This window comes from Perca flavescens, chromosome 8, assembly GCF_004354835.1.
Source record: "Perca flavescens isolate YP-PL-M2 chromosome 8, PFLA_1.0, whole genome shotgun sequence".
Taxonomy (NCBI): domain Eukaryota; kingdom Metazoa; phylum Chordata; class Actinopteri; order Perciformes; family Percidae; genus Perca; species Perca flavescens.
The window spans coordinates 34,535,322-34,550,620 of record NC_041338.1 but is presented as its reverse complement, the minus strand read 5'-3'; the positions used below and the strand labels follow the sequence as shown (position 1 = coordinate 34,550,620).

At 40.8% G+C, this 15,299-nt stretch overlaps 1 protein-coding gene across 2 annotated transcripts; it reads left to right on the top strand.

Annotated features, from left to right (window-relative positions):
- The first annotated feature begins 2,421 nt into the window (after positions 1–2,421).
- LOC114559661 (gastrula zinc finger protein xFG20-1-like) lies at positions 2,422–13,299 on the top strand. Of its 2 annotated transcripts, none has more exons than XM_028584450.1 (2): positions 2,422–2,892; positions 10,956–13,299. In XM_028584450.1, exons 1-2 carry the CDS (start codon positions 2,859–2,861, stop codon positions 12,098–12,100), a joined length of 1,179 nt encoding a protein of 392 aa, XP_028440251.1. In that variant the 5' UTR covers positions 2,422–2,858; the 3' UTR covers positions 12,101–13,299. The 2 variants fall into 2 exon arrangements, with proteins under 2 accessions (XP_028440251.1, XP_028440250.1); XM_028584449.1 differs by having other exon boundaries at positions 2,422–3,359.
- The last annotated feature ends 2,000 nt before the right edge of the window (positions 13,300–15,299 follow it).

Here is a 15,299-nt window from a genome sequence, read left to right as displayed (position 1 = left end):
TGTTTTTTGACATTCCTGGAGAGAAGGAAATGCATTGTTTTGTTGTATATGTTTTTTTTTTTTACCCAAGTACAATCTGTTTCAAACCACACTGACCAATCAGGACTGCACAGTTTTTCTTCACCACCTCTGAACAAGGATGAACAGCTGAAAGTGCTTCTCTGATTATTTCACACTGCTTCCTCCGCCTGCTCACTGGAGTTTCCTTTGCTAATTATATTCACCAAATTATGTTCTACAAACTCTTAAAATAGTATTTGACCTCTCCACATAAAGTTAGGGAGTATTCAGGTCTTGGAAAAGGTCTGGATAGTCTTCAATATCTAAATACAAACCCTAAAATGGCCTTTTAATAAAATCTAAAGTGTTCTGATCTTTTTTGTTTTTATTTCTTAAATTGGTCTATTATTCAATTTGTATATTCAAATACTGTTAAGTCTAAATTTAAGCCTGATGAGTCTTTTCAAAGAATGTATCGGAGTTGGAGCAACTGTCCTTTTTATTGTATGAGATTTCAGAGACTATTAAATGTTGTTCTGTTTCTAATTTTCAAAACATTTAGAATAAACAGAGTATCTTTTACCTCTTTAAAGAATATCAGTTTTTTATTTTGTCTAAATTCTTTTTTTTTTTTCCTTTCCTAACTGGCCTGATTGTAGTTGCATTTATTTTGAATATTCATGCTCCCCCAGAGGATGAACCCTTATGTTTTTGGTGACTCTATGACTTTTCCTTTAGCACCACACTCCGGACAAGCTGTACATTTTTAGCTGCTCCATTGGTAAGACTGTGAATCACCATCCTAAGGACCACTATCAGGACTTAAGATATTCAGGCTTTTTTTTTTCTAGGCTTTTTTTTATTTATTTTTTGTAGCAATGTAGCTCTGGGGAAGGCAACATTGGTCGCTCAGTCTGTCAGTCCACAACTTTAGTCCAGACTGAAATATCTTGACAACTACGAGATGGATTGCTGTGAGATTGTGAAAAGACATTCATGTTCCTGAGAGGATGATTCCCTCTGACTCTATGAATCCTTTTCCTCTCGCGCCACCATGTGGGTTCACATTTGTGTGTTTGGAGTGAAATGTCTCAACAACTGTTGGATGAATTGTGATGTTTGGTTCAGAGTGTGATACATTTATAGTGATTAAACCGACGGCTCTTGTCTTTTTGTCTTATGATCACTTGGCAGTCATGTTTCAGATGTCTCCGAGTTGTAAGCTGTTCCACTAGAAGAGACAGAAGTGCAAATACATCATCATTAAAGGTCCCATGACATGGTGCTCTTTGGATGCTTTCATATAGACCTTAGTGGTCCCCTAATACTGTATCTGAAGTCTCTTTTATATAGACCTTAGTGGTCCCCTAATACTGTATCTGAAGTCTCTTTTATATAGACCTTAGTGGTCCCCTAATACTGTATCTGAAGTCTCTTTTATATAGACCTTAGTGGTCCCCTAATACTGTATCTGAAGTCTCTTATATAGACCTTAGTGGTCCCCTAATACTGTATCTGAAGTCTCTTTTATATAGACCTTAGTGGTCCCCTAATACTGTATCTGAAGTCTCTTTTATATAGACCTTAGTGGTCCCCTAATACTGTATCTGAAGTCTCTTTTATATAGACCTTAGTGGTCCCCTAATACTGTATCTGAAGTCTCTTTTATATAGACCTTAGTGGTCCCCTAATACTGTATCTGAAGTCTCTTTCCCGAAATTCAGCCTTGGTGCAGAATTACAGCCACTAGAGCCAGTCCCACAATGAGCTTTCCTTAGGATGTGGCATTTGTATCTGTAGCTATTGAGGAGGAGAGAGGGGGGGGGGGCAAGGTGGAGGGTGGGGGTGTGGCCTTGACCAACTGCCACTTTGCTCGTTTGAAAGCCATAATGTCTCTCTCTCTCTCTCTCATGGGTGGGCCAAATTCTCTGGGCGGGCAAAGCAGAGAAAGGGGAGGTAACCTTGCTCCTTATGACCTCATAAGGAGAAGATTCCAGATCGGCCCATCTGAGCTTTCATTTTCTCAAAGGCCGAGCAGGATACCCAGGGCTCGGTTTACACCTATCACCATTTCTAGCCACTGGGGGACCATATAGGCAGGCTGGGGGAACGCATATTAATGTTAAAAAGCCTCATGAAGTGAATTTTCATTCCATGGGACCTTTAAGCTCTCTAACAAGTATCCTAAATGTATCTCTCATGTGGCAAATTGCATAGTGTAGCCTTTCCTTTTTTTCTCTGATGATACCATTATTATGGAAACCAAATTCCCCCTAATCTGTTATGTTATAATCTGATATAGGTATATAAATGCAGGAAGAAGTATTAAATCAGAGCAAACGAGAATATAGAGACGTGGGCGTGTGTTGAAAAGTTGCTCACTTTTATTTTGAAAAAGAGGTGATACCGGAAACAGTTGTACTTAGCAGCATAATAGTCAAGAAACAGTAGAACATGTAAATATCATAGGTGAATATCAATTGTCCTAGTTTTCAACAGGAACACGTGATTCCAAGAGGTAGATTAAGTAAAGTACATGTAGTAGCTAGTTGTAGTAAGTCATGCTGACCAACACTTCGGAAGGTGGCGGTAATGCACAACAAAAAGTTGTTTGCCAACCACCATTAAACGTCTGAAGATAGGAGGATGCTTAACTTGAGCGATGCGGAGTTTCCCCGTGAGTCCTGCTCTTTCCGTCACGTAGCGCATCAGATAACCGGAGTGAATCACCAGAGTCTGTACATATCGATAGACTTGTTTAAGTGGACTTTGTGTACATGATGAGGACGTTTTACCCCATGCTCATCTCCGTTAGCCAAAAAATGCTAACTGAAGTTAGCGTAGCCTGCTAGCTGGAAATGGACGGAGGCGGAACTCGGCCACACAGCGCTGGTGGGTGGTGAGACCAAACTGTATTTTTCCTGGACTCACATTGTCCAGATAGACCTGTCTGAATGGACTCTGTGTTGTTAGCTTTATTTTGAAAACTGAATTATCTCCTGGTGTCCTCAGAAACTAGCTAGCTTGCTAATAAAGTTGGTTTGCCAATTGACGCTGAAGTAGACGGATCCGTACGTAACTTAGCAACACAGCGCACGTCAGCGTGAGCAAACAGGTTCTTAACGGAGTGTGTCTGGAGGAAAAGTTGCTGTGATTTAGTTAAAAAATGTCTAAAGTCCAAATGCTGAGAGATTTTGTGAACCAGCGACTAACTGCGGCTGCTGAAGAGATATTTGAGCTGTTTGAAAGAACGATAGCAGAGTACGAGGAGGAACTTGGTCGTTCAAAAGAGGAGAACGAGCGACAACAGAAACTACTGGACGCCGTTTGCAACCCTGAAGTCCGGTTACACAGAGCAGGTTGGTACAGCTTCATTGTTATCACTTTAAACTGCTGGGGAACCAGTGGAGGAGGAAGTAACTTAAATATTTTACTGGAGCAAAGCTAGAAATGACAAACTTCCCCTTCATGTAGGAAAGACAGAGGCTGTCCTCTTTGGGTCAGTAATTAAGTGGATTCTGAATATTTGATTTCATTGTAAAGAGTGGGCTGATAACAAATTATCATATTCTTTTTATCAGTGTAAGACATGGCTTTAAAAGCTCTTAACAATCACGTTCTTGGGCCCCCTCTTCTTCTTCTTCCGCACCGGGACTGCTATCTTCTAACACCCGCCAGGGTGGAGGCCACTGTATTATCTTTCGTTCTCATTTGTTATTATTACTCCGTGTACTCTGCTCGAGGCCACTGTGACCCTAACTATCTTATATTTACCGCTTAAGCTAAACCATCTGTGCGTCAGTTTCCTTTTTATTTGGGGAACCAATGTCTCTATGACAGCACACAACTCTGTGCAATAAGCATACACCAAAACACACTTGGTTTCTTATTGAAACCTTTTTATATTATATTTATCTGCAACTAGTGAGAACATTATTCTACAAAAGACTCGACTGATTTGGCGAGCCTTATCTCTTCGGGCAGGTTGTTCCAAAGTCGACGAGAGGCCCTGATTGCAAAAGCATGGTCACCAATAGATTTTAGCCTCGACTTTGGAACAGTCAATAGGCCCCATGTTCTTTTTCTCTTTTTAAGATTATTTTTTGGGCCTTTTTTCCCTTTTCATTTGTAGTGACAGTGGATAGACAGGAAAGGTGGGAGAGAGATGGGGGATGACACGCAGCAAAGGGCCGCAGGTCGGATTCAAACCCGGGCCGCTGTAAAGGCCTCGGCCTACATGGGGCGCACGCTCTCACTGGGTGAGCTAGAGGTCGCCCCGGCCCCATATTCTTTTTAATGAACAAATTTAACATTGAACTGAATATAAGAGGCACCACTAAAAAAAAAAGAGTGACGTTACATTTCAGTGTCCTCCTCAAAAACTGAGGAGGACACGCAGTTGGATGCTGTCCTCCTCTCCTACTTCATTCATCCTACTATGTCTTTCTCTCCCCTGTCTTTCGCTGGTTGAAGCCTGAAAATATTGTAAACAAATTAATAACATAACTAATTCCACTGGTGGGACTGTTCAGCTCTGTTTCAGACCGATACCTCCGGTTCAGGCTGGTCCTCATCCTCCACACGGGCCTTTTGTAGTCGCGGAAAATACTTTTCAATACTCCTCTGGATTGAAGCAGAAAACATTCAGTGTAAGAGTAAAACATGACATAACAGCAGGGAAAGGAAATGCAGAAGAACGTGTTTTAAATAGCGTTTAAAACATATGTCCGGCATATGTTGCCGGATGAAGAAGGTCGGATAGAGGCCAGAACAATCGTTATCGGAGTTCCCCCATCATGACTGTCCTTTCATCATAAGACATTAAGCCCAGTTCAGACAGTCATGAGGCATATCTGGATTTGAATGAATACACCATTCTCTTGAGGCATACATTGGTTAAATTTTCACTACATAGGATCTAAAGTTCAGCAGTTGACACTAAATGGTTATATTGGGTGGTTTTCCATCACAATGCTCACTTTACAGTATTTAAGACTTTGCTTGCTTTTGTAAAATGCAAGAAATAGATCATGTTAAAAAATAGAAACCAAAATGTTTGGAAATTATTATTTTTTTTCCTTTTGAGCTTCTGTGCGGGCGCCGTGACTCTGTGCAGGACTTGTTCCCCTTCATGCACCCACCAGATAAAAGTCAGAGGTTTCGTCTCACACCCTCTTTTATTTAGATCTTGTTCACATTTCTGCAACATCAGTCTCTAAAAAAAAAAAAATGTACAGACTGCACAATAATAAGCGGAGTTTTTGAATCCTGCATATTAGCGTGTGAAAAGTGATTGAAGATATTGTAGTTTTCTATCAACATGTGAGCATAAAACATCTCAAAGCTACCCAGTTAAATTACTGTAATAAAGGGCTAAACTGGAACAGCAGTTTGACTTTTAGGGCTTAGTTGGGCCAATGTCAATGAAACCAACAACCTTCACATTTGTCTGCAGTCACATAGAACTAGCTTCCTCATTTTGATGGCACTCCCCTTACTGAGCCTGCGATTGGTTGATCTGCACATATACAGGAAGTCAGACTGCAGTGTAGAATACTTTTCAGTGATATTACACAGTAGAGATTTACTGCAGATGGAAATCCCCTAAATACCCTAAATGTTGTTTCACTTTGTAGTGTTTTAAAGGTTTTTAGCCCTCCCAGGGCACACTGTGTCTATTGGAACCGTGGCAACAGGGACATCTATGCGTTTCCAAGGGCAGGTGTGGACAAGTTTCAGTATTGTAGAATAATGTTCTTATTCAGATAAATATAATAAGAATGTAAAAGGTTTTCATAAGAGACCGAGTGTGTTTTGGTGTATGCTTATTGCAGAGAGTTGTGTGCTGTCATAGAGACGGTGGTTCCCCAAATAAAGGAAACTGTGATGCACAGATGGTTCAGCTTAAACGGTAAATACAGTATAAGATAGTTAGGGTCACAGTGGCCTCGAGCCGAGTACATTGAGTAATAATAACAAATGACACAGGAACAGAATGTACAATGACGAGTAGGCCTGTCACAGACACACACACACACACACACACACACACGGGTGCAACTCTGACATACTTTCCACACTCTGTGTCCGCGGACAGCTGTAGGCTTGTACTGTTCATGTTCTGTGCATTGTCGGACACATGCACCCACTTTCCTGAAACCGCTTGCGAGACTGACGAGTCCACAGTGGCGTGTATGTCCGAGCCCGCCTCCACCGGCAGGTTGCCAGCTGTGTTACCCGGACACCGAGTAACACAGCTGATATCGCTCAAATACTTTTTTTTAATTAATTTATTTATTTTTTGACGGCGCCTTAACTGCAAAGTGCTGCGGGAAACCCTACTCCAACTCTTAACTAGCGTTTCTCTCTCTCTCTCTCTCTCTCTCTCTCTCTCTCTCCCCCCTCCGCCTGGAGGTCTGACAGTCTAGAGATATGTGGACCGGCTCTGCGTGCTTTGTGATCCCACAGATCTGTGTATTGAAACTCTGATTCTTGACTGAATAAACAAATGTTTTTGACTTTATCTTATCGTCTTATTTGGCTCTTGCTTAGGATCAATGTAATTCCAAGTTAATGAACGCACGGGGATATATAGGTCTATTATTTGGAGTCAGACACATTGTCCCAAAAGGGGGGGACACCGAGGAGGAAATCTCCAACAGTACATTATTAAATTAAGATGGGTGAATCCTGATCGGTTACAATACCAATTTGTCCTGATATAAAAGAGATTCTCAGAGAACTAATGCTGTTACGAGGAACCCTCTAACCTGCTGCATTATTTAAAATATTAATGTTGACGTTATTCAATGACCCCAAAGCAGTTAGGTATACCTAAAGCCATTGATCTGTGTAAATGGCCAGGCCAGTTTTTCCCTCGCCAAAATCAAGCCTAACTTTGGAGTGTTATTAACATTACATGGATTCCTCGGGGGTCTTTTTTTTTTTTAAACCAAGGAATCCCTTGAACAGGGACCCCCTACTACATATATTGTATAAAATGAAGTTTCATATACAATAATGTGTAGGGCAGCCTAAAGCCTTTGATACCTTTTTTGCATAAAATGCTCAGGTATTAAAATAGCCTAATAATTGTTGGCATGGTTTAATAAATCATGTTTAACGTTAAACGTACATGTAGCAGAGTGAATCCTTAGGATGAACTGTATCTGTGGATGGCCTTAGTGACTACCTTACCTATGGGCCAGTAAGCAGTGGGGATTTATTTTTGCTAATATGTTGGATTTATGCTAAGATTTTTTAAATTTTAATTTGGAGGCCCCCCTGCCTTGACTCTGAGGACCCCCTAGGGGTCCCGGACCCCCTGTTGAAGATCCCTGCCTCAATCCTAATTTCCACCGGCTGCGGAACGGCTCCGCTGCGTATCGGCTGCGACTCGCCGGAGCTGGGACGCAGTCAGAACGCAGCCGTTCTGCAGTCAGTGGAAATACACACACTGACTTTAATGGAAACCTAATGACTCTGCCGCCATTGCACAACCGGTGTAAATTAGGTGTTGGATTGTCTATTTTCATCGGATACTGTTAGAAAAATGTGTGTGTTAAACTGTTATAACAATTATGTTTTTGCATGACTAAAACCAAAAGGACTGAGTGACCTTGCAAAGAACAGAAAGCGCCTGTGGGCAAAGTGCATGATGTGTAGGGGATCATTCAGACTGTTGTGACAGATAGGGCCTCCTGTCCTCATTACACCATTTAATATGGTTAACAAAAACATTTTTCTTTACATTTAAATGTCTCATAACCAGTGGTTATGTGTAAGCTGGCCCTCCTAAATGTGAGGTCCCTCTCAAAAAAGACTCTCATTATAAATTAGTTTATCTCTTCCACCCTCCTAGATTTCTTGTTCCTCACTGAAACCTGGTTGGAGTCTGGTGAATATAGCCAGCTCTTAGAAGTATGTCCCCCCTCCCCAACTATGACCTTAGCTCACCCAGGCTTAGTGGCCGTGGAGGAGGTATTGCTGTCATTTTTTTTTAAAATGCCACCGGTGCACTCCCATTGGTACAAATGCATACCAGTTTTGAGGTTTTTATGTTTAAAACAGGTGGTACAAAGCCCGTCCTTTGTGTAACTGTCTACCGCCCACCCAAACAGAATTCTTTATTTCTAACTGAATTTTTTTTTTTTATCTTCAGTTGTTATAGGTTATGACAAGATTTTAATCTCTCGGGACTTCAATATTCATTCCATCCAATGCCCAATGTGACATCATGACTTTGCGTAAACATACACAGCACTTTCTGTCTTATCTGTACAAGGGCTGCCACCTCTTAGTCGATTAGTCGACTAATCGGTCGTTTTGGTCTTAGTCGACTAAGAGGTCTTTAGTCGATTAGTAATTTTTTTTTATGCTTATTCATGCTTAATTACTTATTTCCAAGAAACTTCTGGGCACATTTATGGTAAACACAAGATTTAAAGTGGTGCTTTTGCAGGATTTATTGTGGAGAAACTCAGTTTTACAGATGGTTAATTAACTACATTTATATTGTGCTTTTCTAATCTTAACCACCTCTCAAAATCAACTAATCGATTAGTCGACAAAATCATATAAGTGTTAGTCGACTAAGAATTTCTTTAGTCGAGGACAGCCCTAATCTGTACGCATTTGAGCTATCCACGTGTATGTCTACGCCGTATACAGCAGACTGGTTGGGTTTAGGAAAAGAAGAACGGGACAGTTGGGTTTAGGTAAAGAAGAACGGGACGTTTGGGTTTAGGTAAAGAAGAACGGGACAGTTGGGTTTAGGTAAAGAAGAACGGGACGGTTGGGTTTAGGTAAAGAAGAACGGGACAGTTGGGTTTAGGTAAAGAAGAACGGGACAGTTGGGTTTAAGTAAAGATGAACGGGACGGTTGGGTTTAGGTAAAGAAGAACGGGACGGTTGGGTTTAGGTAAAGAAGAACGGGACAGTTGGGTTTATGAAACGTGACACGCGGGACACGATCCCCGGTCTCCTGGGTGAAAGTCCGGGGTTGTTTGACCCATCCTCCACCCTGACCAACCTCCCTATGCAGACTTTCGGGCTTTCATACTACCCGCTACTGCGTAAAATTAACACATAATCGCAAGGTAATGTAAGCCAATGGAGGCCAAACAGCGTTGATAAACGCGCTAAAAAGCGAGTATGCGTCTTGATAACACGCCCAAATTGCATACAAATTCTTTTTTTAACTGCATGCAGCATGTTACCTGCCCTACTCACAACCGTGGCCATACTTTGGACTTAGTTTTTACGCTTGGTCTGACCATTGATTCTCTGGATGTGGAGGATTTGGGTGTCTCAGACCATGAGTGTATCAGGTTCTCCACCTCGTTTCAAATCCTCTCCAATCATCAAACTCCTGCTCACTACTGCCGCTCTATAAATACCTACCTGGTCTGATGTTTGCCCCCCCCTGCCATCCTTAATGCCTTTCAGTCTGTCTCTCGTCTGACGCTATTGCTCATACTAGGTCCTCCACCTACTAGGGCTGAACAATTAATTGCATTTGCAATTAAATTGCAATATGTTAAAAATTAGATTTTCTAATCGCAGAGGCTGTCACGTGACACAAGAGTAAAACAGTCTGCAGAGGAAGTTTCTGCAAACTGTCATGTATTGTGCCAAACGTGCCTTGCTAATGTTGCTACCTCACAGGGTAACACCGCTAACCTGTATCACCACTTAAAAAAACATCACAAAGCAATGCATGGCTAAAAAATTTTCGGTGGCCGAATATTCAGTGCATCCCTAGCGAGCATAGTTAGCCATCTGGGTCCGGTGTCTCTTATCTGCACGCCCATGCCAGGAATCTTGGTTTCATCTTTGATTCATCACTTTGTTTTGAGAAGCAGATCAATTCAGTGGTGAAAAATTGCTAAACTGAAGACCATCCTGTCTTCTGATCACATAAAGACGGTCACCTTTGCATTCCTCTCCTCCAGGCTTGATTATTGCAACTCACTGTACCTGGGTGTTGGCCAGTCCTCGTTGTCTCGCCTGCAGCTGGTGCAAAATGCTCCAGCGAGATTTCTGACTGGCACAAGGAAAAGAGAAAGCATCACACAGATTCCAGCATCCCTGCAATACCTATTAAATGCAGGATTGATTTTAAGATTCTTTTTATTTGTTTTTAAAGCCATACATGGACAGGCTCCCCAGTATATTCACAAATCCTCAGCCCCTACTCCAATCCCAGGCTTCTTAGATCCTCGAATGAATTGTTTTTAACTGTTCCCCAATCAAGGTTAGTGGGTAAGGGAGATTGTGCCTTTTCTGTGGCGGCTCCAAAGCTTTGGAATAATCTTCCACTTTGTCTCAGATGTTCCCCCTCTATTGATAGTTTTAAAACACTCCTCAAGGCATATTTTTTTCCAATGGCCTTTGGTTGGTCTTAGAAGTTTTTAGCATTTTAATAATTATTTATTTGTATTCAATTATTTTAAAATTCTTTTATTCTTACATGTTCTACTGTTTTTTCTTGCTATTTTATTTTTATTTGTGTTATGTTATGACTCCTTTTGCTTTGATTTTACTTGTTGTGCCGTGCACTTCAATTTGTACAGTACTTTGGTTGTTTTAAACGTGCTCTATAAATAAACTTGACTTGACATGGGAAGACACGCAGGACCGACCCAGATAAGATGTTTGCTGCCTTTGTTTTATGGACCCATGGTTGTAACCTTTCTGCTGCTTTAAAAAGCAACTGCAGAGTGTGATCAGCAATCAATTCTGTACTGATGCGGTGCATGTATTTGATTCCTTGCTGCAAGTAAACTAGCTTAAAGAAGATTCCAGTGAACCTTTTTAATTTTGATAAATTATCCTAACAGATACCAATATCTTAACTCTAGCTTTTAAATGGTGCTTCCTTAAAAGATTGATCTCTGGATTTTATGAATAGATATCTAGCCCTACTAATACATGTATTTCCTTATCCTCCTCAGACGCCCAGCAACTGTTGGTGGTTACAAAAGAGGTTAAGCAGGAGGACACAAAGCCCCCACGCATTTCCCTATCCTCGCCAGACGCCCAGCAACTGTTGGTGGTTAAACAAGAGGTTAAGCAGGAGGACACAAAGCCCCCACGCATTAAAGAGGAACAGGAGGAACTCTGGATCAGTCAGGAGGGAGAGCAGCTTCAAGGGCTGGAGGAGGCTGATATCAAGTTCCCGTTCACTTCTGTCCCTGTGAAGAGTGAAGAAGATGATGGAGAGAAAGCTCAGTCCTCACAGCTTCATGAAAGCCAAACTGAGGAGAACAGAGAGGCAGAAAGAACAGGAGCTGATGGGGAGGACTGTGGAGGGCCAGAACCAGGCAGGAACTCAGATCCAGATAGTCCTTTACAACCAGCTACTCATGACAAGACTTCAGACTCCTCTGAACCTGAGACTGATGACAGTGGTGACTGGGAGGATACTAGGGAACCTCAGTCAGGTTTAAACTCTCTGCAAAACAATGAAGAACCTGGAAGTGATGTAGAACCTCTGCAGAAACAATTTTGCTGCTCACTTTGTGGTAAAAGATTCTCTCGGAAGTACTCCTTAACCACTCACATGAGACTTCATTCAGAAGGAAAACATTTGACCTGCTCAGTTTGTAAAGCAATTTTCTCTCACAGCAGCACTTTGGCTGTGCACATGAGAACTCACACAGGGGAGAAACCATTTAGCTGTTCAGTATGTAGTAAAAGATTTGCACAGTTGCCAACTCTGAAACAACACTTGACTGTCCACACTGGGGAGAAACCATTTAGTTGTTCTTTGTGTAGAAAAAAATTTGCACACCACAGTACTCTGAGGCAACATTTAACTGTCCACACTGGGGAGAAATCATTTAGTTGTTCAGTTTGTAGAAAAAAATTTGCACGCCACAGCAATCTGACACGACACTTGACTGTCCACTCCGGAGAGAAACAATTTAGTTGTTCTGTTTGTGATAAAAGATTTACAGACTATAGTAATCTGAAACGACACTTGACTGTCCACACCGGGGAGAAACCATTTAGTTGCAGCGTTTGCAATAAAAGATTCAATCGGCAGGATAGTGTCAAAAGTCACAAGTGTGTTGGTGAGAGCAGCGGAAATAAATGAAGCTGCACAGATGCTTGCTGAGCCAATTGTCTTCCAGCAGAGTGTAGGGCTGCTCAATTTTTCTTTCTTTTTAATCACAATTCCTCACTTTCTTTTGGCAAGATGTTGCAATTATTGAAGTTACAAAACCGTGAAACAGTTGAAAACAACGGTGAAAACGCCTTTAACTGTGAAATTTCCTATACATTTCTTATTTTTTCCCATTTGATTTTAGTAGCATCCAAGTAATGTTTTTTCTCAATAACCATGTTTTTGTGATCGTTGGGAGCCGAAAAGTTTAACTGCAAAACCCTAACTGAGAGCAAGACTTGGTTTAAGACTGATCAGCTAAAAACTGTCTAAAATGATCTTATACAGCAAAGAAGAAGCTACACAATCAATTTTAAATTCTGTTTTTATTTTACTTTTTCTAGCTGCTGTACTTTTTTTGTTATTACATGTATTCAATGATTAGACTTTTAAATGGTCTAACAGTATTTTTTTGTTCCCCAAAAAGCACTATGGGCAACATTTGTGATTTAAAGCTATAGTGCGTAGTTTCTGTTGCCCCCATGAGGACGTCTAAGTAATGACAACAACCCTGTTTGCGCATTCTCTTTGGCGTCAGTCACTTTCTTTTTTGGATTTCAGTCCTTCTGCTGAACGGGTAGGTTTTTTTCTCTTTCTCTCAGTACAATCACTGACTGAAACATTTCATGGGCGCTTTTTCAGGTTTTCAGCCACGGCTTTACCTGTTGCAGCAGTCCTCTCCGTCTCCAAAGCTGAACGCTGCTGTTTCCTTTCTCAGCTGTGACGTAAAACACTTCACTCAAGCTTCGGCACTCGAAAGTCTCTGCCATACTGAGCATTACAGAGAGTTTTGTGGAGCAGAAAGGCTTAATTAGCTTTTTAGTAGTCTAAACTCACAACATTCCTCTTCCAGGATTGCTCCGTTGCCGCTGGGAAACCAGTGGAGGAGGAAGTAAAGTTACAACTTTTACTGAAGTAAAGATAGAAATGTCAAACTTCCCCTTTATGTAGGAAAGACAGAGGCTGTCAGTCTCAGTAATTAAATTGATTCTGAATATTTGATTTCATTGTAAAGAGTGGGCTGACATCAAATTATCATAATCTTATATCAGTGTAAGACATGGCTTTAAAAGCTCTTAACAAAACCACAAACAAAATAGCAGAATTGTTGGATATACTATCGCTAAAAACTAGCTAGAGCATTTATCTTACACCACTTTGTGTAATGCTGCCACCTGTGGTACAGTAGCTCCTCTCAGTTGTGATAGAAATCCATCTCATATGAAGTGATGAACTGGTATGTCCATAGCAACAAATTCCCTAACCCCATTTATTTAATTTATTTTGTATGGGTACGGCTATGTTCTTTCTGTAACTAATGATGTAACGGCTATAGAGATGAATTATACCTCTAATGAATGCTATTATACACAGAAGTGGGTCTGTTATGTACCATTGGGATATAACCGTAACCCTCTTTGACCAGTATTAGAATGAATGTTGGCGTGAACTCAATTTAGCCTTTCACTGGCCTCTGCTTGAACTCTGTTCTCTGAGGCTGTGCTTTCCATATAATAATGATAATAATAATAACTTTATAAAACACCTTTTTAAAAACCGAGTTTACAAAGTGCTTTGACAGACAAGAAAAGTGATTTATAGAGTCGACTGATTCTGCGAGCCTTATCTCCTCGGGCAGGTTGTTCCAAAGTCGACGAGGTCCTGATTGCAAAAGCACGGTCACTAGTAGATTTTAGCCTTGACTTCGGAACAGCCAATAGGCCCCATATTCTTTAAATGAACAAATTAAACATTGAACTGAATATAAAAGGCACCACTAAAAGAAGGGAGTTACATTTTAAAGTTTTAGTGCGTAACTTTTTGATATTAATGAACGTCCGTTACATTCTAGCCGTTGCCAAATGAGTTGCTACAAAGCTAATTAAGACTATCCGCTCCACACAACTCTCTCTGGATTTCTCAGTATGACTATGTTCAGAAGATTGTGGCGTCCAGCGTCTTTCCCACGCAGAAGCTCAAGTGAAGATAATCACCTCTTCTGAAGAGTCCGTCATGTTTTTTTTAATCCTCTTGTAGAATAATGTTCTTACTAGTTTCAGATAAATAGAATAAGAATGTAAAAGGTTTTCATAAGAGACAGAGTGTGTTTTGGTGTATGCTTATTGCAGAGAGTTGTGTGCTGTCATAGAGACGGTGGTTCCCAGAACAAACAAAACTCTGAAGCACAGATGGTTCAGCTTAAGCGGTAAATATAAGATAGTTAGGGTCACAGTGGCCTCGAGAAAAATACATTGAGTAATAACAACGAATGAAACAGGAACAGAATGTACGATGACGAGACATAATACAGTGGCCCCCACCCTTGCCAGTGTTGTGTGAAGATAGCATTCCCAGTGCCGGAAGAAGAAGAGGGGGCCCAAGAAAGTATAAGAGATGAGGGGAAGAATAGATCAGGGCTCACAAGGTCTGACAGTCTAGAGATATGTGGACCAGCTCTGGCTTTTTGTCTGTTGCTAGGGAAACTTAGTCTCTGCGTGCTTAGTGATCCCACAGATCTGTGTATTGAAACTCTGATTCTTGACTGAATAAACAAATGTTTTTGACTTTATCTTATCGTCTTATTTGGCTCTTGCTTAGGATCAATGTAATTCCAATTTAATGAACGCACAGGGATATATAGGTCTATTATTTGGAGTCAGACACATTGTCCCAAAAGGGGGGACACCGAGTAGGAAATCCCCAACAGTTCCTTTATTAAATTAAGATGGGTGAATCCTGATCGGTTACAATACCAATTTGTCTTGATATAAAAGAGATTATCAGAGAACTAATGCTGTTACGAGGAACCCTCTAACCTGCTGCATTATTTAAAATATTAATGTTGATGTTATTCAATGACCCCAAAGCAGTTAGGTATACCTAAAGCCATTGATCTGTGTAAATGGCCAGGCCAGTTTTTCCCTCGCCAAAATCAAAAATCAAGAGTGTTATTAACATTACGTGGATTCAAGAACAGGGACCCCCTACTACATATATTGTATAAAATTAAGTTGCATATACAATGTGTAGGGTGGCCTAAAGCCTTTATACCTTTTTTTTTTTTTTTTTTTTTTTTTTTTTTTTGCGTAAAATGCTAAGGTATTAAAATAGCCTAATAATTGTTGCCATG

Bases quoted from the DNA above. Each gene is read 5' to 3' on its own strand.
- LOC114559661 (XM_028584449.1), top strand. From the start codon at position 3,167: ATGTCTAAAGTCCAAATGCTGAGAGATTTTGTGAACCAGCGACTAACT. The intron at 3,360-10,955 runs GTTGGTACAGCT...TATCCTCCTCAG, and splicing joins AGTCCGGTTACACAGAGCAG to ACGCCCAGCAACTGTTGGTG.